Raw genomic sequence first — 21,204 nt, forward strand, 5'->3', positions numbered from 1 at the left:
GGTGAAGTTATTGTATGTGCCATTTTACAAAATATATCAATTTAGCTGCAGAATCGCACAGATAAAATGAAGGATGAACAATAATAAACAATAAACACAAACTACGTCCTCCCACCCCATCCAAGCCGCTTCCCCGAACCAAGCGGCGTAAAAAACCCATATTATACTGTGGAGCTGAAAAGTAACAAAGTGTAGCAGTACTACAAAATTACAAAACCAATAAAACAAAGCAAAAAATAGGAAAATACCTGAGAATGAACTGCACCTCAAATCCCTGTTACATATGAAGAAAAATACAAGTTAGTCATCAAATCAATAAACACTAAGAATGCCCTGTCACGTATTGTGCTCTTAACATAACGTTAGATGAAAGAAAAATATACAGATCAAACTGATCTGCACCAGCTATGATATAGTACTCATGAAGGCCCCGCAGACGATATGACCAAACACATAAAAGTCAAAAGACTTGCCAAACAGTCTGACTGCTAAAAACATTTATGCAGACTGTGCAGAGTTGTCCTTGACTGTGATAGAGTCAGCAAAGGCTTGAGCTTTCTCGGCTGAGTCAAAAACATGTTTAGTTGAGTTGTGAGTCACGAGAAGGCGAGCAGGAAAGAGCAACCCATGACGCTGTTATAAAATTATTTGTCAGAGTATTGTCACTTAATGACATTTTAATGACAAGTTCAATTTGTACCACTGTACTTGAGCTCATGACAGCCAATGTCAAAACCAAACACATGACAGTTTAATGTAATGTAAACCCATAAAGCTAAATGATGTCAAATTGTCATGACAAAGACACTGACAGGTTATGTATTGATTTATGTCAAGTTGTCATAACTCGGACATCTCAAACAATGTCCTCTTTGCATTAAAAATGACATAATTGAGCGAATGACATTTAATGACAGTTGTCATAAACATTCATAAACCCTCCTTCATATTCATGACACGTGTCGTGTCATGTCATGATTATGAAGGTGTCATGTCAGTCTTATGCACACCCCTTCAAGTAAAGTGTTACCATTTTTTTCTGCTGTAACAAACTAGTACAAATGACTGAATCTATCATTTTCTTGTCTGATTTTGATTCTAATGATGTTATACTTGATTGCACTGTTTTACTGCTTTGTCTTCTGAGTAAATTTCATCTTTACAAAGCCAGAATTATCCACTGTAAACCCAATTTTAGTTTTTACTTAATTTAAGAAAATGTCAAAACATTTAAAATCAAAGGTGTCGGAAATGTTTAACATCCTTGAATTTGTTGTAAAGAACCTTTAAATTTATAATTTAATTTACATTCACGAAATGTAATACTGTGTTGATTTAATTATTATACTCTTTTGTGATGTCCGTATGCCCCCTAGTTTATTGCATTTTTTTCTATATGTATACTTAATGTACAATTCAAAAAGAAAATTGTGTTTCATTTTAGATGGACACATGAATGAACTTGTACAACCTTTTTAACATGTTTGTTTGTATCTTATTTGTACCTTTTTATTTTAATACAAAGATTATCTGGTAAAACAGTTAGATTTCTATGCACTTTTGTGATTTTAGACATTGCTGTGGGAACAGGACTTTTATTTTGGAGTGACGACATGACGTCATAAGACTGCGCCGAACTCCTACATTTGCTGTGATTCTGCTGAATAAAGGTTTGTTTTAAGAATTTGATCTGTCTAAATCTATAGAAACAGTTCAATGAATTATATATTTGTTTTTTTAACAAGCGATGTGAAATGAGTTAATTTACTATTTAATGTATTTATCTAACTGTAATGGAGGATATTTGTGTGAGTAAAACTCATCCACTGATGAGAAACAGTAAGTTAAACCTTGCGTCTTATTTCTCTCTATATATATCATAAATCAGTTTATCCTGAACACTACACGAGTTCAGTCTCTAGCGAGTAATGATGGAGAAACCGAACTTTTCAACTCCGAGTCAATTGAATCAAACACTTTGAGAAATGATTCAGTGAATCACGACGCGTGCTACTCAAACAGTGAACATAAACGAGAACAAACACTAACAAACTAATCATGTTTTCTTCAAAGAGTAATCATTTAAATATTATCTATAATTCATTAAAATACCAAGTGTAGATCATACATGCCTACATATAAAGTGTTGTTTATCATAGTGTTAGCTTTCAGTGTTTTTGTTTAAACCATTAACTCTGTTAATTCTCTTCTTAAAGATGGCGTTCATTAAAGAGGAAGAGAGTGAAGACATAAAGATGGAGTTTATTAAAGATGAGACCGAAGACATGAAGATTGAAGAAACATTCAGTGTGAAACATGAAGATATTGAGGAACAAACAGGTTGGTTTTATCCGCATCTGAAAAATGCGCAATCAGACGTGACGTCACTGAAGGGAACAAGATCAATATAAACTATAGGAAAACAATGGATCGCAATAACAGTTCGGACGCTGAGGAAATTGTAAATGCTTATTTATACTCGTATAACTAATCACAGCCATACAATTAGCCTGCTATGGGGTCAAGAGAGCAGGGACAGGCCAGAATTAGACAGAATAACGGTCAAAAGAGACAAATTGAGCTGTTGTGTGAGGAGAAGCAGTGGAGAACAGGACAGAGACCGGTGTTAGCTTATCGATATAACGTTAGGTAACGACATGTGCTCAGATCACAATATTGTACAGATTATTATCATGAATCAGGCAATAGCAAAGCTATTGGTCATCTAGGAAGTAGGCCTAATTGATTACTAATAACAGAAACGAATAAACTTTGATCAAGCGTATGTCACGCGCGTTAATATCCATCCACACTAACGTTACGTGATATAGCCGTTTCTCATCACGACTGATTTGGTAGTTAGCAAATGTAATAATCAAACACAAAACTTAAAATGTGCACCGTAAGTCTTCATCGAACATTTTTAAACCCTGCAGTACCTTTTTATATGGTGTTTTGTACAAGGTTATATATTCATCTCGAAAAAAATGTTAAACCAATATGCACTTTAAACTCAATATCTTCTGAATAGAGAACAATGGAAAAGTAAAGAAGTTTCTCTGTTCATGCTCAAAAGTGCTGTACTATCATTTTAACATACTATAGCATGGCAGTAATTGAACATTAAAGTAAAAGTTCACCCAAAAATGAAAATTATCCCATGATTAACTCACCCTCAAGCCTTCTTAGGTGTATGATATTCTTATTTCAGACGAATACAATAAGAGGAATTTGATTTGTGGCTTCTTGCTTGAAGCTTGCTCTCTGGTTGACCACTGCCGTGTGTGTATTATGTGTCCTGTAGCAAAGTGCGGCAAAAACTCCATGACGTTAAAGGGATAGATGTGAATTTGTTTCTTCAGTCGAATGCAAATTATGGTTTTTAACTGCAACCGCTGCAGTCTGTCAGTCAAATAATAGCAGTGGATGGGAACTTCTACTGTAACAGTAAATAAAACTTGCTTAGACAAATCCAAATTAAACCCTGCGGCTCGTGACGACACATTAATGTCCTAAGACACGAAATGATCGATTTGTGAGAGAAACCGAACAGTATTTATATCATTTTTTACCATTTTTCTGTTCATGCTCAAAAGTGCTGTACTATAATTTTAACATACTTTAACATAGCAGTAATTAAACAATTAAGTAAAAGTTCACCCAAAAATGAAAATTATCCCATGATTAACTCATCCTCAAGCCTTCTTAGGTGTATATGACATTCTTCTTTCAGACGAATACAATTATTGACCTTATTCTGAATAAGACAATATTATGATTAAGGTGTTTACATGAGTTGCTTTTAGAATATTCCTTTCATGTTCCCGTTTTACATGTTATAGAACATAGATCGATTAACATCACATGTTCTCTACAGAATTTCACATATCACCGCACGGTTCATCTTCACTATGGGACCATATACAGTTTTGGGTGTTTCATTTTTAATTTTACGAAAATGGATACAGAGCCCCGCATATGAATGCAAGAAAAAATAAATAAATTGTACACATAATTTACTAATTCATTCACTTGATCATGTGCATGATTTATAAATCGAGGGAACAAATTAGTAAACCATAAGCACAATTTAGTAAATGGAGGGAATGAATTAGTGAATCTTTCGCACGATTTAGCCTACAATTTATTTTCCCTCTCATGTGTGGGGCTCTGTAAATAGACGATGGTGGATACAAATTCTCCAGGAACAGGCCTCCTATGCACTTTAATTTGGCAACATTTCATTCATGCCACCTTTACAAACTCTGAGGTACTAGATGAGAGATGAGGTGAGAGGAATTTGATTTGTGGCTTCTTGCTTGAAGCTTGCTCTCTGGTTGACCACTGCCTTGTGTGTATTATGTGTCCTGTAGCAAAGTGCGGCAAAAACTCCCACATGACGTTAAAGGGATAGTTCACCCAAAAATGAAAATTTGATGTTTATCTGCTTACCCCCAGTGCATCCAAGATGTATGTGAATTTGTTTCTTCAGTCGAACACAAATTATGGATTTTAACTGCAACCGCTGCAGTCTGTCAGTCAAATAATAGCAGTGGATGGGAACTTCTACTGTAACAGTAAATAAAACTTGCTTAGACAAATCCAAATTAAACCCTGCGGCTCGTGACGACACATTAATGTCCTAAGACACGAAACGATCAGTTTGTGAGAGAAACCGAACAGTATTTATATCATTTTTTACCATTTTTCTGTTCATGCTCAAAAGTTCCTCCCTGTGGAAAGTATTAACAGGATTTAAAAAATGAAATAACCAACATGGGAAAATTACATTCAGAATTTTGGTTTTGATTACTTTTTACGGTAAATCGTCCAGCCCTACATGAGTGCCGCGTTTTTAAGATGGCGTGTCAAGTTAAAAGAATTTCAACTTTTACATGCAGCGCCACTCATCAATGTCAGTTCCAAAACAGTGGACCAATCAGAAGAACTGGATCAGTTCGCTGCTCTCAAGCAGCTCTGTTCTACATGCCTTTTCCTTCTGCAGCTGCAGTTGGAAAATAAAAGAGCATAATCTCTAATGAGCATGATGATTATGATGATGATTATTGTTTATTTCGAGCAATAGTAACATAACAAAGCAATAGAAGCATTTGATTATACAAGGTAAGTTCACCTTACATAAACAACATAATCAATTGCTCGAAACAGAGTGGGAAGAAGTCAAACTTATTTAAACCCACCCCGGTCTGTTACAAATTAATAGAAATACAAAAACAAAAGTAGATGCTTCCTTAATTATTAATGTTATCATATCTCTCATGTAGGGCTGGGCGATATATCGCATGAGATTGTCACGCGCATTTCGTCTGTAAAGCCGGTTCCCTGATTGCCGCTAAATCGCCATCACCTGCTTTCAAATGAAGCGGCATTTAATAGACAGAGCCGTAGTTCACTGATAAGCCACGCAATATCGCGTTCAATATCGATATGAATCACCGTCGATATTGAACGCGATATTGCGTGACTTATCAGTGAACTACGGCTCTGTCTATTAAATGGCACTTCATTTGAAAGCAGGTGATGGAGATTTAGCGGCAATCAGGGAACCGGCTTTACTGACGAAATGCGCGTGACAAAAGCATTCGATATATCGCACAGCCCTACTCTCATGTATTTATACACATATGGAGAAGAAAAACAAAAACAAAAAAAACATATCTCAATACACTCATATATTACCACAGGTAACAATTATAGTAATACCAACAATGGTAACCACAATACCAACAAGGTAAGACACACAGCCAATAAATACATTAACAGACAATTAAGCCCCGCCGTCCTTGTACTGTGAAAAAACCTTCTGTTTATATAGAGTTTTAAACTGACGAATGCTTTGACATTGTTTGTATTCGAGCCCCAGACCATTCCATAATTTAACCCCACATACAGACACACAAAAACTCCTCCTGGTAGTTCTGACCATTGGTATTAAAAAGTTCCCATAGCCCCTCGTACTGTACAGCCGCTGTCTATGCGTGAATAACTTTTGTATGTTAACAGGTAATAGATTATGAAATGCTTTAAATAAAAATTGTGCGGTGTTAAATTTCCCAAGATCCTGTATTTTTAATAACTTTGTTTTGAGAAAAAGTGGATTTGTGTGTTCAATATATTCAGCTTTGTGCACTGTACGTATAGCCCTTTTTTGTAAAATAAAGAGTGACTGTATTGAATTATTATAATTGTTCCCACATATTTCAACACAGTAGCTTAAGTATGGTAAGATCAGGGAACAATACAGGGTATGGAGTGCAGTATAATCAAGAACATATTTAGCTTTATTTATTATTGCAAGGCATTTGGAGACTTTGTTTTTTATGTGTCTGATGTGAGTTTTCTATTGTGACACCTAAAAATTTTATTTCAGACATGTTCAATTTGTATCCCATCTATCTCAATGGGCTTTTTCGAGTTATTTTTATAATTACCATTTTTTAATATTCCTTAGTTCAGTATTTACAACATTAACAAGCTTATCATAACAGTCATCACAATAGAAAATATTAGTATCATCTGCAAACAAAACACACTTAAGTAATTGTGAAACATTAAATATATCATTGATGTACAAGTTGAATAATTTTGGGCCCAATACCGACCCCTGAGGAACACCACAAGAAATTGCACAACAGTTAGATGAGAACTCACCCATCTGCACATACTGTATTCTGTCACTTAAATGGCTTTTTACCCATTTTCCAGCCACCCCACCTATCCCATACCTTTCTAACTTCTTGAGTAGTATAGTGTGATTAATAGTGTCAAAGGCGTTTTTCAGAACAATGAATATTCCAATAGTAATTTTTTTATTATCCAGTGCATTTGATATTTCCTCTATTGCATCAATTATAGCCATTGATGAAGATCGTTTGCTTCTGAATCCATATTGACTTTCGTTAATCAGTTTATAATTTTCAACAAATTTTTCTAATCGAACATTAAAATTTTTTTCAAGAATTTTTGAAAATTGAGGAAGCTGTGAAATCGGTCTGTAATTAGTAAAGTTATGTTTATTTCCATTTTTAAATATTGGTATAACTTTTGCAATTTTCATTTTCTTGGTAACACAGCCATTTTGAAGTGACAGATTACAGATGTGCGTTAGAGGTGCTTTAATATTATTTATAACTTTTTTTAATAGTGCCATATTGATGGAGTGACAGTCCATAGAATATTTATTTTCAGACTTTTGAACAATATCCATTACTTCTTTCTCACTAACTGGTGAAAGAAAGATAGAATTAGGATTTTTTTTCAGTTTTTCCAATATTATGCTCTATATGTTCATCTGGGATTCTTTCTGCCAAATCAGGACCAATATTTATAAAAATGTATTGAAGCTATTAACTACTTTATCCATATTTTGATACTCATCATTTGAATCAACAAAATATTCTGGGTATGTTTTTTGTTTTAAACCTTTTTTGAGAATGCCATTTAATAAATCCCATGTTCCTTTTATATTGGTTTTATTCTCAGTTAATAATTTCTTATAATATAATATTTTGGCTAATCTTATTACATCAGTTAATTTGTTTATGTACAATTTATATCTAATCTCAGCTTCTTTAGTTTTCAATTTAATGAACGATTTATAAAGATTATTTTTCTTTTTACATGAATTTTGTACACCTTTAGTCATCCAGGGACATTTTGAATATTTCTTCTGTTTGCTATAAACTGAAATGGGGCAGTGCTTATCATATAATGATGTGAATATTTCTAAAAAGTTATTGTAAGCTCTGTCTGTATCGATTGCTCCATAAATGGAGCTCCAGTTTTGCACTCCCAGGTCATCATTAAATGCATTAATTGCTTCTTGAGTTTGTAATCTTTTGCAAGTCACATTACAGATTTCACTAGTTTTAGAAACATTACAGTCATATATGGAAAAAACAGGTAAGTGGTCTGTAATATCACAAAGAAGCAGCCCGTTTATGTTATTTGTCAAATTATTTGTAAAAATTTTATTAATTAAGGTTGCACTGTGTGATGTGATTCTACTAGGTTTTGTAATTGTTGGGAATAAAGATATAGAGTACATTCTTTCAATGAATTCATCAGTCAATTTATGTTTGTTTGGATTTAAAAGGTCAATATTAAAGTCCCCACAGATGAATATAGGTTTATTGTTAACAGCTGAAAACAGTTTCTCCAACTCTTCATTGAAAATATCAACACTTGATCCAGGTGATCTATAAACACAACTCATAATAATGTTTTTTTCTTTCCATTATTGATCTCTATTGTTAAGCATTCCATTACATTATCAAATGCTGTTGACATATTGATCAGAACAGAATGTTTTATAGTTTTGTGCACATAGAGCGCAACCCTGCCTCCTATTTTATTTTGTCTGTTTACGTAATGGAGATCATAATCATCTATTTCAAAGTCGATTCCTTTCTCTTGATTGAACCAGGTTTCAGATATAGCTATAACACTGAAAGGATAAACGAAATTTTTTGCATTGAAATTCTTATACATACTTCTGCTGTTAAAATGGGTAATAGACAATTTGTCCTTGGTAATGCAATTATTGCTATACTGTTCATTTGTATAGTAATTGCACTTATTATTTATGTACGAAAGAAAATTGTTGTCGGGATCAATATCAGTCTCTACATCATGCATATTGTACTCGTGTTCAATTGCATCTAAGTCCAGTTGTTGGAGATCTGTCTCTGTATAATTTTCCTTTTGGCTAACTGTATGTAGCTCAGTGTTAATTCTAATAGTATAAGTCAGATGTTACCTTATTTGTTTCCAGATGGCTGATGTACATTATGATTACTGATACTTGTCCAACTCCTATATTCCTTACTGTGAGAATTTTCGCCTCCTCAGGAGACCCATTTAACTTGATGAAGATTTTGCAATTTGTTACCCATGTATGTTGGATTTTTCGTTGTTTCTTGAGGTATCTTGCTTTCCTTGCTATTTCAGCATTCTTTTTTATTAAATGTTCATTTATATATATATATATATTCGTCCCTTTGAGTTTGCGGCCTTGTTTTAGCAATGCCGTCTTGTTTTCCCTGTTAACAAATCTCAGAATAACTGCTGATCTGTCGTTATTGATCCTTTTGGGTAAAGGGTGGCATGCTTCAATGCAATCCAGGTCCAGCTCTACTCCTTTGCTCTGCAGAAAGGCTGCCACTTGTTGCTCCACTGAGCGTACCTCCTCCTCCCCTGGGTCATTAACGTTGACCGCAGATACCGCGCGTGCGTACGAGCGTGGTTTGATGGGAATATCGGTGATGAGCAAATCATTCACCCGGGAGTACTGCTCCAGATCGTCCACCCTCCGTTCATGCTCCGCCATCCGTTTATCCTTTTCAATGTTTTGAAGGAGCAGCTGCTAACCTCCTCCAATAACTCAACAAGCCGATTCTGCTGCGTCTTCACAGTAGTCATCCAGCATTCTAGTTTTTAATCCAACATTCCTCTCGCGCTAGTTACTCACGCTTGCTACAACCAGTAACCGGAAGCTGACAGGACAGGCAGACAGGCTACAACCAGTAACCGGAAACTCGAGCAGATCTCTCGCGCCGTTGTATCAACGTCCCTTTGCACATGGACGACGGACACAGTGAGTGCATGCAATGTCTGGGCAAGTCCCACACAGAAGCCACGCTCATTGAAATGACCTGCTCTTATTGCAAGAGCATGAGTGTAGCCTCCTTGTGCTCGCGGACAGCGTTCTTTTCAGAATGCGACTCTGTCCCTCACGCCCTCACATTTTTCATCCTCCCAGGAGACCTCTCAAACCCATCCTCGACCTCAGATATTAAAATCAGGCCCTGATGGCCATGCAGTTTGAAAAAGGCTTCAGTAATCAGAGAAAAAGAAGTTTCCCCCTGTAGCATCTTGTTTTAGAAAGACAAATAATGCAGTTCTCATTCCATATCTAAGGGAACCGAGGTTACATTAGTAACCTAGTACTTTCATTATGTAGTTACTCTGGTTTTACTTCAAAAACCATAGTAAAACAATGGTTATTTTGTAGTTACTATGGTTTTACTACAAAAACATCTCAGTTATGTATATAACCTTAGTTCCCTAAATAGGGAACGAGACGCTGCGTAAATCGCTATGGGAACGCCTCTGCGTGATGTCGTCGTGAAGCACGTATGCAATCTGTCCAATCAGGAGACGGAACGTCATAGGCGGGTGACGTCACTGACCAGGAACCATAAAGCCAGCCCAAAAACACTGTCATTCAGCTTCTCAAGTCTGAAGCAAGTCGCTCTTGGGCATGCAGGGAGTATGGCAAGGTTACACAGTGTCTCGTTCCCTATTCAGGATGTCTGCTCCCACATTCAGGTACCCCGGGATGTAAACTGCTGTGAGGGATAGCAGTTTCCCTTGGGACCACAGAAGAATCTGATTCGCCAGTTTGTAAAGCGGGCGTGATCTCAGACCCTCCTGGTGATTTATATACGAGACTACTGATGTGTTGTCTGTTCTGACTAACACATGTTTGAGATACTTCCTCCCAGACCTCAGAGACAAAGTTAGAAATACCACCATCATTTCTAGACAATTTATGTGCCAAGTGAGATGATGGTCCTGCCACAGACCCCGTGTCGAGCGACCACTCATGATCACCCCCCAACCCATGAGGGATGCATCTGTCGTTAGCGTGACGCGGCGACTGACAGCCCCCAGCACAGGTCCCTGGGATAGAAACCAAGGTTGCTTCCATATGTCTAGTGCACGTAAGCATCGCCGCGTGACTCTGATCGTACTAAACGGATTCCCCCTCGGTGAGAACCCCTTGGTTTTGAGCCACCACTGCAGTGGTCTCATGTACAGCAGGCCGCAAGGTATAACGTTGGACGCTGCTGACATCAGACCTAACAGTCTCTGGAACTGTTTTACACTGAGTGACTGGCCTTGCCTTATGTCCGAGACAGTATTGAGGATTGATGATATTCGAGCCGGAGATAAACTGACTTTCACCGAATAAACCGAATCCCATACCACGCCAAGATAAGTGGTTCTCTGTGCAGGAGAAAGCACACTTTACTTTGCGTTTAGTCTCAACCCCAACTTTTCCATATGAGTTAGAACAACACCTCGATGTTGAACCGCCATCTGCTCTGATTGAGCGAGAATCAACCAATCGTCTATGTAGTTGAGAATGTGGATGCCCTGAATGCGCAAGGGCGTCAGCGCCGCATCTACACACTTGGTAAAAGTTTGGGGTGACAAGGCTAGGCCGAAGGGGAGAACCGGGGGAGAACATTTTACCTCGATTACGATTAATGAACGATTTTTTTTTATTTTTGCCCTCATAGTTCACTGACAAGGTTTGTACTGTAAATAGCCTATGATTGACTATTAAGGTGGGATTTTTTTTTTTCCTGTTGAAAGAGTGATCTGACATCATAGCTCACTATCAGCAGTTATTTTATCTATGGTTTGTAACATTTCTTACAGGTTTCTGCTCATTGTAAATCAGATAAAGATAAATTACCACAGTACCAGTAGTGATTGCGTGTGTGAATTAGTCATACCATCTCTCTAGTAATTGTGAAGCTGTGGGTTGTAAATAGTTCCTTCAAAAGTAGAAAAAAAATAGATGCTATAACTTTTGAGTTTCTAAGCTATTTTAGTGATAAATCACAGGACAGCGCTGACAAGTTTTTGCGTTCCTCTGTGTGTGCGCGATCTTCACTTTTTGCGCAGCTGTTTGTGTGAGTGTTCGTGCCACATGCAGCTGCGTGAGCGCGGCATAGATATATGTATATATCTATGCAAGCGCGGTAGCTCGATATAATAATACACATCCGATCGTCTAATCGCTTGAATGTCCAAACCATAAAACAAATACATCTGACAAAGTTTAGTCAAGACGCAAGGCTCACCGCTTGCGCGCCATCACTATGTGTTGAACCGGCGTTCACCTCCGTGTTTTGCTTTTATGCCACTGACTGGACTGGGCGGAGTCACGTGGCTACACACGCAGTTATGTTTTTAAGGGGGAAGTATTAACAGGATTAAAAAAACGAAATAACCGTCACAGGAAAATTACGTCGGTTAGAGGTTCTGAATTTCGGTTTCGATTACTTTTCGATTAATCGTCCAGCCCTACTTGCTACTGTTCGATTCAATTGTCGTAGATCTAAAATCGGATGTAATCCTCCATCTTTCTTTGGCACAATGAAGTAACGGCTGTAAAAGCCTGACTCCCTGCTGGGAGGAGGGACCCTCTCTATAGCCTCCTTTCGCAAGAGCGTCTGAACCTCTTGTGCCAGCACCAGAGCCTGCTCGGGGTCTACCACTGTGGCTAGAACCCCGTTGAATCGGGGTGGGCATGTTCTGAACTGAATCGCATACCCCTTTTCTATAGTTCGCAGGACCCACTGAGATACTTTTGACAGATTTTTCCACTCTGACAAAAAATCTACTAAGGGCACCGTATGATGAGGTGAACACTGTTTGTCTCCGGAGGGGACCACCCTCAGGATCCTGACCGCCCCTCTGACGTCAGGATCTCTTAGACGAAGCCCTCTTGGCAGGAATGACGGCCCTCAGATCCCAACTCCTCGGAGGGGGAGCACGGGTAGCAACACTCTGCTTCAGGTGTTGTCTGTATTGCGGGGAGCTCGTACTCGGCTTCTGCAGCTTTGCCCGGCAGCCAAAGGGATTTGGCCGCGTGCGGAGAGAGATGGCCCGCAAGTGTCTCTTCCGCTCTTGGCATCGCCCCATACCTGTGTCTCCTCATTCCAGCCACATTGCTGTAAATGGAGGTCTGAGGTGTGTAGACACGGGTAGATACCGGCTTCTTCCACGACCTCGACACCTCAGTGTGGAGGTCGGGAAAAATGGTAGCGCCCGACGTGGAGGCTGAGCAGACCTGGATGGCAAGAAGCGTTCGTCAAGCTTGCTTCTCACCGTCTGCTCTTGCTTTTCGGCCGGCCAATCGATGCTCAACTTGGCCACAGCACGAGAAAGCACCTCCATGAGCTCCTCGCTCGCGGGAGACTGAAGTGACGAATCCTCAGACTCTCCCGTGGCCACGCTAACAACATCCAGCTCCTCAGAACTAGACGCCATTAACGTGACCATATCCCCCGGAGCGGAAGAAACCGCAAAGCGTGCTTCCGGCCTCCGGATGGATACACTGCCAGATGCACCAGTTGAAGGCAGAGATAAGGCATGGCCCATCTCTAACCCCTCTGATACATCCATCTGCGAACCCCAAGACATAAGGCGCCGCCCTGCCTCGACAGAAGCAGGACCCGAGCCCTGGGGAACACGAACCGAGCCACTCTCCTTGAAGAGAGCTTGGCGGGAGCGCAGCATTCTCAGCGGCAGCTGATCACAATGCACACAAGCAGCCCCCTTTGAGAGCTGCGTGGGCATGGTGCACTCCCATGCAAACAACACACATTTCAAGCGAGTCCCCATCCGGGATAAAACGCGGACAAGGGTGCACGCACTTCCTGTATAGCTGCTCGCTCGCCATGGTAATACTTTTCAAAGTAGACAGACAAAGGTAAATAAGACAGACAGATCAGACGGAGTGCTTGCTGAAGACACAGAAGCTGAATGACAGTGTTTTCGGGCTGGCTTTATGGTTCCTGGTCAGTGACGTCACGTGCCTATGACGTTCTGTCTCCTGATTGGACAGATTGCATATGTGCTTCATGACGACATCACCCAGAGGCGTTCCTATAGCAATTTATGCAGCACAAGTGCCCTTGAAAGGGAACTATATTTAAACTATGGTTATTGTAGTAAAACCATAGTTTTACTATAAAATCATGGTTACTACAAAAATCATGGTTGAGTTTCATAAGGGTGAGCGTTTGGATACTGATTGTTAGAAGGCAGCTGTCTGATTCTGTCTGAGTTGAAGAACAGGAATGGTATGTGTAACACTAGCATCACATTATTAGCGTTTGATAAGGTAGTCAAGCAAAAGGCTAATCATATTAATTCATATTAATTAATGACAAGGGCTGTGCCAAGTGTGTGAGCGCATAGGGGCTTGTGCAAAGTAACAGTTGACTTGAAATAAAGCCAATAAAGATAATTTTTTTGTCCTTCAAAATATTTTAAAACTATAAAATATACAAACCCAATTACAAAAAAGCTGGGACACTGAACAAATTGTGAATAAAAACAGAATGCAATGATGTGGAAGTTTCAAATTTCAACATTTTATTCAGAATACAACATAGATGACATCAAATGTTTAAACTGAGAAAATGTATCATTTTAAGGGAAAAATTTGTTGATTTTAAATTTCATGGCGGCATCACATCTCAAAAAAGTTGGGACAAGGCCATATTTACCACTGTGTGGCATCCCCTCTTCTTTTTATAACAGTCTGCAAACGTCTGAGGACTGAGGAGACAAGTTACTCAAGTTTAGGAATAGGAATGTTGTCCCATTCTTGTCTAATACAGGCTTCTAGTTGCTCAACTGTCTTAGGTCTTATTTGTCGCATCTTCCTCTTTATGATGCACCAAATGTTTTCTATGGGTGAAAGATCTGGACAGCAGGCTGGCCATTTCAGTACCCGGATCCTCCTCCTACGCAGCCATGATGTTGTAATTGATGCAGTATGTGGTCTGGCATTGTCATGTTGGAAAATGCAAGGTCTTCCCTGAAAGAGACTACATCTAGATGGGAGCATATGTTGTTCTAGAACTTGGATATACCTTTCAGCATTGATGGTGCCTTTCCAGATGTGTAAGCTGCCCATGCCACACGCACTCATGCAACCCCATACCATCAGAGATGCAGGCTTCTGAACTGAGCGCTGATAACAACTTGGGTTGTCCTTGTCCTCTTTAGTCCGGATGACATGGCGTCCCAGTTTTCCAAAAAGAACTTCAAATTTTGATTCGTCTGACCACAGAACAGTTTTCCACTTTGCCACAGTCCATTTTAAATGAGCCTTGGCCCAGAAAAAAACGCCTGCGCTTCTGGATCATGTTTAGATATGGCTTCTTTTTTGACCTATAGAGTTTTAGCCGGCACAGGCGAATGGTACGGTGGATTGTGTTCACGACAATGTTTTCTGGAAGTATTCCTGAGCCCATGTTGTGATTTCCATTACAGTAGCATTCCTGTATGTGATGCAGTGCTGTCTAAGGGCCCGAAGATCACGGGATATGGTTTTCTGGCCTTGACCCTTACGCACAGAGATTGTTCCTGAATCTTTGGATGATATTATGCCCTATTATAACTTCAAACTCTGCTATTTTTCTCTGATTGGTGATCCTCTGCCCATTTTGACTTCTGAGAGACACTGCCACTCTGAGAGGCTCTTTTTATACCCAATCATGTTGCCAATTGACCTAATAAGTTGCAAATTGGTCCTCCAGATGTTCCTTATATGTATACATTTAACTTTTCCGGCCTCTTACTGCTACCTGTCCCAAATTTTTTGGAATGTGTAGCTTTAAATAAATCCAAAATGAGCCAATATTTGGCATGTCATTTCAAAATGTCTCACCTTCAACATTTGATATGTTATCTATATTCTATTGTGAATAAAATATAAGTTTGAGATTTGTAAATTATTGCATTCCTTTTTTATTCACAATTTGTACACTGTCAATGTGTTTCTATCATCAAACACTCAGAATAAAGTGAGATGATCTGCTAATGGTCTGAATGTCTTGTTGAATGAGTGTTGATAGTCTGAGGATCATCAATATTAACAGAGAAACTGCTGAAAACACTCTTTATTTCATGTCAATAGTTCCTGTTTTCACCTCATTTATTATGCTGATGTCTTCAGATCTGCTGTAAATTGACACTTAAAGCTCATTTCATTTTCAACAGACTGAGGGGATTTGTGGACCTCTAACATAAACAATTATTTTTGTTTTTGTACTTTCAACTGTTTTCTTACAGTTCTTTAAAATGTTGACAGATATCCAGAAACGTAGTAATGGAGAAACAGAATGAAGTTCTGAATTAGCATCAGTTAATTTACGATAGACCAATTTAATTCTTAATGTGCTTAGTTTATGGGTGAAATACAAAAAGTGGATAATATAGCATAAAAAAATAATTAATTGAAAAAGAATCTGTTACACTAAATGTTGATGTTACATTAAAACTTTTTGTTTTCCAAAAAGTAATTTAAAACATAAAATTCTTCTTCACATTTAGAGAAACAGTTAAACTATGAAATGATACATAATGTTAATTTTTAAAGGTACCATTGAACGTTTTTTTACAAGATGTAATATAAGTCTAAGGTGTCCCCTGAATGTGTCTGTGAAGTTTCAGTTCAAAATACCCCATAGATTTTTTTTAATTAATTTTTTAACTGCCTATTTTGGGGCATCATTAACTATGCACCTATTCATGCTGCGGGCCCTTGGAGCTCACGCTTGCCTTAAACAGCATAAACAAAGTTCACGCAGCTAATATAACCCTCAAAGTGGATCTTTACAAAGTGTTCGTCATGCAACATGTCTAATCGCATAAGTATAGTATTTATTTGGAAGTTTACATTTGTTTCTGAATGAGTTTGAGGCTGTGCTCCGTGGCTAAAGCTAACGTTACACACTGTTGGAGAGATTTATAAAGAATGAAGTTGTGTTTATACATTATACAGGCTGCAAGTGTTTAAAAATGAAAATAACGACAGTCTTGTCTCCGTGAATACAGTAAGAAACTATGGTAACTTTAACCACATTTAACAGTACATTAGCAAAATGCTAACAAAACATTTAGAAAGACAATTCACAAATATCACTAAAAATATATCATGGATTATGTCAGTTATTATTGCTCCATCTGCCATTTTCCGCTATTGTTCTTGCTTGCTTACCTAGTCTGATGATTCAGCTGTTGAGATTCGCCTGTTCTTCTGAGGTCTTTTAAACAAATGAGATTTACATAAGAAGGAGGAAACAATGGAGTTTGAGACTCACTGTATGTCATTTCCATGTACTAAACTATTATTCAACTGTCAAGGTAAATTCGATTTTCAGTTCTATGGCACCTTTAAGTGAGATTATTGTAATGGTAATTAATCAATGTTATTGGTATTTAAAATTGTAATGGTGCCCATTAGCTGTGCACCTTTTAATACTCAGTTTGAGAAACCTTCATATTGATTGTCAACATCAGATCAAACTAAATATTTTACATTTGTTTCATATCTGGTTCTCAATTTGCAGGAGTGTTTCCAGAATTTAGCCATTTTCAATGTAGTTTTAAACACTGTTATTTTAGGAATAAACTGTAAACACCAAAATTTATGAAGTAAATGAACTTTCCAGAATGCCTGACAGGGTTGTGAGTGTAACTTGAGCAAAATCTTTTCTTACAGTAACTTTGGTAACAGAGTTGATGAATGCTGTCATTAATTTTTATAAAAACTGAGACTTTCTAGAAAGAGCCCAGATGATGTCACTTCCTGGGTCTCATAGTTTTAAGAAATCCCTGTTTTGAAAGGAGGAAAATCATGTCAGAAGTAACAGGGTTGAGTGAATCGTGTAGGACACTGATAATAACACATTTAAAGATGCAGTCAGTCTAGACTTTGAGCATGAGAACTTTCTACAGACAAGTCTGTAGAACTTGATGACGTGATATTTTTAAAAATATAAATAACAAAAATGCTCTAATGTTTTAAATATAAAAAATATCTAAGACTTGATTTTCCTGCTAAAACAAAAGCTGAGATCAAACACTTTGCAATAAAACAAGAAAGCACCACTTGGATAGAAAGAGAAAGAGCACAGGACACACCTTGACCAAACTTTTTTCCTTGTTTATCTGTGCGAGTCTGAATATAGGCTTTTAGTTTAAAAGCATGCACATTTGGAGAAATATTGGATTCTCATATGTTTATGTCAATTTTCTATACAGAGGAGTTATATTTATTTAATATTCATTGTCATCACTATGAGCACTGGTGTTTGCAATTCATACTGCAGCCGGAGGGCGCTCTCTGTGCATTTTTAGTCCACAGATTCATCTAAAAGAAGAAGAGGCTATTCCATGAATGGAGTTTTTAATTCATACTGCAGCCGGAGGGCGCTAAAGAAACAAAAAGTATTTTAAGTCTGTTTTGCTGCAATGTGAAAAAAACCTGCAAAACGCGCCGGCGCGTTTTCAGACCTCAGAGAGTTAAATGACTTTTTTTTCTCTCATTTCAGACCTGATAGAAGAAAGCTATGAGAGTGAAGAACTAAAGACATCTCTAAAGAAAAGAGCCAAGAAATCTTTCACCTGCACTCAGTGTGGAAAGAGTTTCTCAACCAAACAACATCTTAAGATTCACATGAGAGTTCATACAGGAGAGAAGCCATTCACATGTGAACAGTGCAGGAAGAGTTTCAGTCAATCATCAAGCCTTAAAGAACACATGAAAGTTCACACTGGAGAGAAACCACACACATGTGATCAGTGTGGAAAGAGTTTCTCAACCAAACAACATCTTAAGGTTCACATGAGAGTTCATACAGGAGAGAAGCCGTTCACATGTGATCAGTGTGGGAAGAGTTTCTCACGATCATCAAGCCTTAAAGAACACATGAAAATTCACACCGGAGAGAGATCGTTCACATGTGATCAATGTGGGAAGAGTTACACACAAAAAGGAAATCTTAAGGATCACATGAGAGTTCACACTGGAGAGAAGCCGTTCACATGTGATCAATGTGGGGAGAGTTTCAGTCAATCAACAAACCTTAAAAAACACAGGAGGATCCACACTGGAGAGAAGCTACACACATGTGATCAATGTGACAAAACATTTCTAGAGTCATCAACCCTGAAGAGACACCTGACAGTTCATACAAAAGAGAAGCCACATTCATGTTCTGTGTGTGGAAAGAGTTTTTCACAGCTGCAATATTTAAAAGAACATGAGAAAATACACACTGGTGTGAGAGAGTACATGTGCTTTGAGTGTGAGAAGACTTTTATTACAGCAAACCAATTAAAACTGCACCAGAGAATTCACACTGGAGAAAAACCATACAAGTGTTCACAATGTGACAAGAGATTCAGTGATTCATCATCTCTGAAAAAACACGAGAGGATCCACAGCAGAGAGAAGCCGTACACGTGTGATCAGTGTGGAAAGAGTTTCACTATTAAAAGTAACCTGAAGATACACATGAGAATTCACACTGGAGAGAAACCTTACAAGTGTTCACACTGTGACAACAGATTCAGTCAGTCATCAAATCTGAAAACACATGAGAGGATCCACACTGGAGAAACATCTTACAAGTGTTCATACTGTGACAAGAGATTCAGTCGTTCATCATCTCTGAAATCACATGAGAGGGTCCACACTGGAGAGAAGCTGCACACGTGTGATCAGTGTGGAAAGAGTTTCACTATTAAAAGACACCTGAAGATACACGTGAGAATTCACACTGGAGAAAAACCTTACAAGTGTTCACACTGTGACAACAGATTCAGTCAGTCATCATCTCTGAAAACACATGAGAGGATCCACACTGGAGAAAAACCTTACAAGTGTTCACACTGTGACAACAGATTCAGTCAGTCATCATCTCTGAAAACACATGAGAAGATCCACACTGGAGAAAAACCTTACAAGTGTTCACACTGTGACAACAGATTCAGTCAGTCATCATCTCTAAAAACACATGAGAAGATCCACACTGGAGAAAAACCTTACAAGTGTTCACACTGTGACAAGAGATTCAATCAGTTAGCAAATCTGAAACAACACAAGAAGATCTACACTGGAGAGAAGCTGCACACGTGTGATCAGTGTGGAAAACGTTTCACTATTAAAAATCACCTGAAGATACACATGAGAATTCACACTGGAGAAAAACCTTACAAGTGTTCACACTGTGACAAGAGATTCAGTCAGTCTTCATCTCTAAAAACACATGAGAGGATCCACTCTGGAGAGAAGCCACACACGTGTGATCAGTGTAAAAAGAGTTTCACTATTAAAAACCACCTGAAGATACACATGAAGATCCATGCAGTGGAGAAACCACATCACCACAGTCTGAAATCATAAGTAGTTCATCTTTGTGCTGAGAAACAACGTCTCTTCTAAGACACACACCAAATCTCTCCTCTCCACCTATAGTTGGCGCTGTTGCACTGTCTGCTGTTGAATTATCCAGGTTGTGGATAAGGAGAGACCCCTGATGTGATTGCGAAGCATTTAGGGTGTACAGTAGTACATAGTAAAGTGCTATATAAATGCCTCATTCATTCATTTATTCATAGTTATCCATTTCTCAATATGTGCTCTTGTCTGTGTTCTTGTGAAATGTCATCAGTCGCCGTCCAAGTACTGTTCCAGTTCAAAATTCACATCTAGCCAAGTACAGTTCAAATCTCTGGTTGTGTTCTTGATACACCCTTTTTATCACGAATACATAGAGAGGTGACTTGTGCGGACTTGAGACAGCCAGGTATCCCAGAATGCATTGCGTACTAACCAGCAAGTGTTAGTAGCAGAGGAGAAAACCCAAGTAATTCAAACATACTACTGTTATTATGTCATGATATGTAGTTTTAAGAGTTTTCAGGCAAGAGTGTACTGTTTTTTACAAATTTGTGGTTTATTGATAAAAGTAGAGCCTATTTGGAGTTGTGAGATCCAGATGATCACCTGGTGCTCAGCGCTCACGTACCCCGCTGAGAGCATCCTTACCTTGGCTACTCCTTCTGATGTTTGCCGTTGACTCTGATGTCTCTGTAGTGGTTGAACATAATATAATTCATCTTTTGTATATCTAACGGGTGATCTTTGGTCTCATAAATCTATAATTTGTTGAACTAAAAGTGAAATATCATAACTTTATATACTTAGGAGTTATAGTTCACTGTTGTAGCCTACCAGAGCGCTGACTTTGTATGTTTGACTGAATCATTTGCTTTATTTTTATTTTATCTTCTTATACTTTTTGCTTATACTTTTGTAATAGCTATTTGGTAATTAATACTGATATCTAACAAAAAGAGTTAGGGTTGTTTTATATTTGCAGACTATATGCATATATTGCCTGAACCACATATGTTTAATATTTTTTAAAATGTAAACAAATATAGGAAGAACTGTTGTTTTATAGTTTGTTTGGTTATAAATATACATGCAGTGAAGATTGTAACACTCTGCCTAAATAAGGCAGGCTACACAAATAAAGTTTGTTCTTTTCCCTCCTAAAACTGTTTGACTGAGTGAGG

The 21,204-nt window shown here is 38.2% G+C and overlaps 1 protein-coding gene across 1 annotated transcript; it reads left to right on the top strand.

Moving 5' to 3' along the window:
* The first annotated feature begins 1,627 nt into the window (after positions 1–1,627).
* Positions 1,628–20,540, top strand: LOC137016386 (zinc finger protein 845-like). The gene is made up of 3 exons (XM_067380772.1): positions 1,628–1,670; positions 2,217–2,340; positions 18,171–20,540. The coding sequence occupies exons 2-3, from the start codon at positions 2,217–2,219 to the stop codon at positions 20,024–20,026; spliced, it is 1,980 nt and encodes a 659-aa protein (XP_067236873.1). The 5' UTR covers positions 1,628–1,670; the 3' UTR covers positions 20,027–20,540.
* The last annotated feature ends 664 nt before the right edge of the window (positions 20,541–21,204 follow it).

Source organism: Chanodichthys erythropterus, unplaced genomic scaffold (assembly GCF_024489055.1).
Source record: "Chanodichthys erythropterus isolate Z2021 unplaced genomic scaffold, ASM2448905v1 ctg000460_np12, whole genome shotgun sequence".
Taxonomy (NCBI): Eukaryota; Metazoa; Chordata; class Actinopteri; order Cypriniformes; family Xenocyprididae; genus Chanodichthys; species Chanodichthys erythropterus.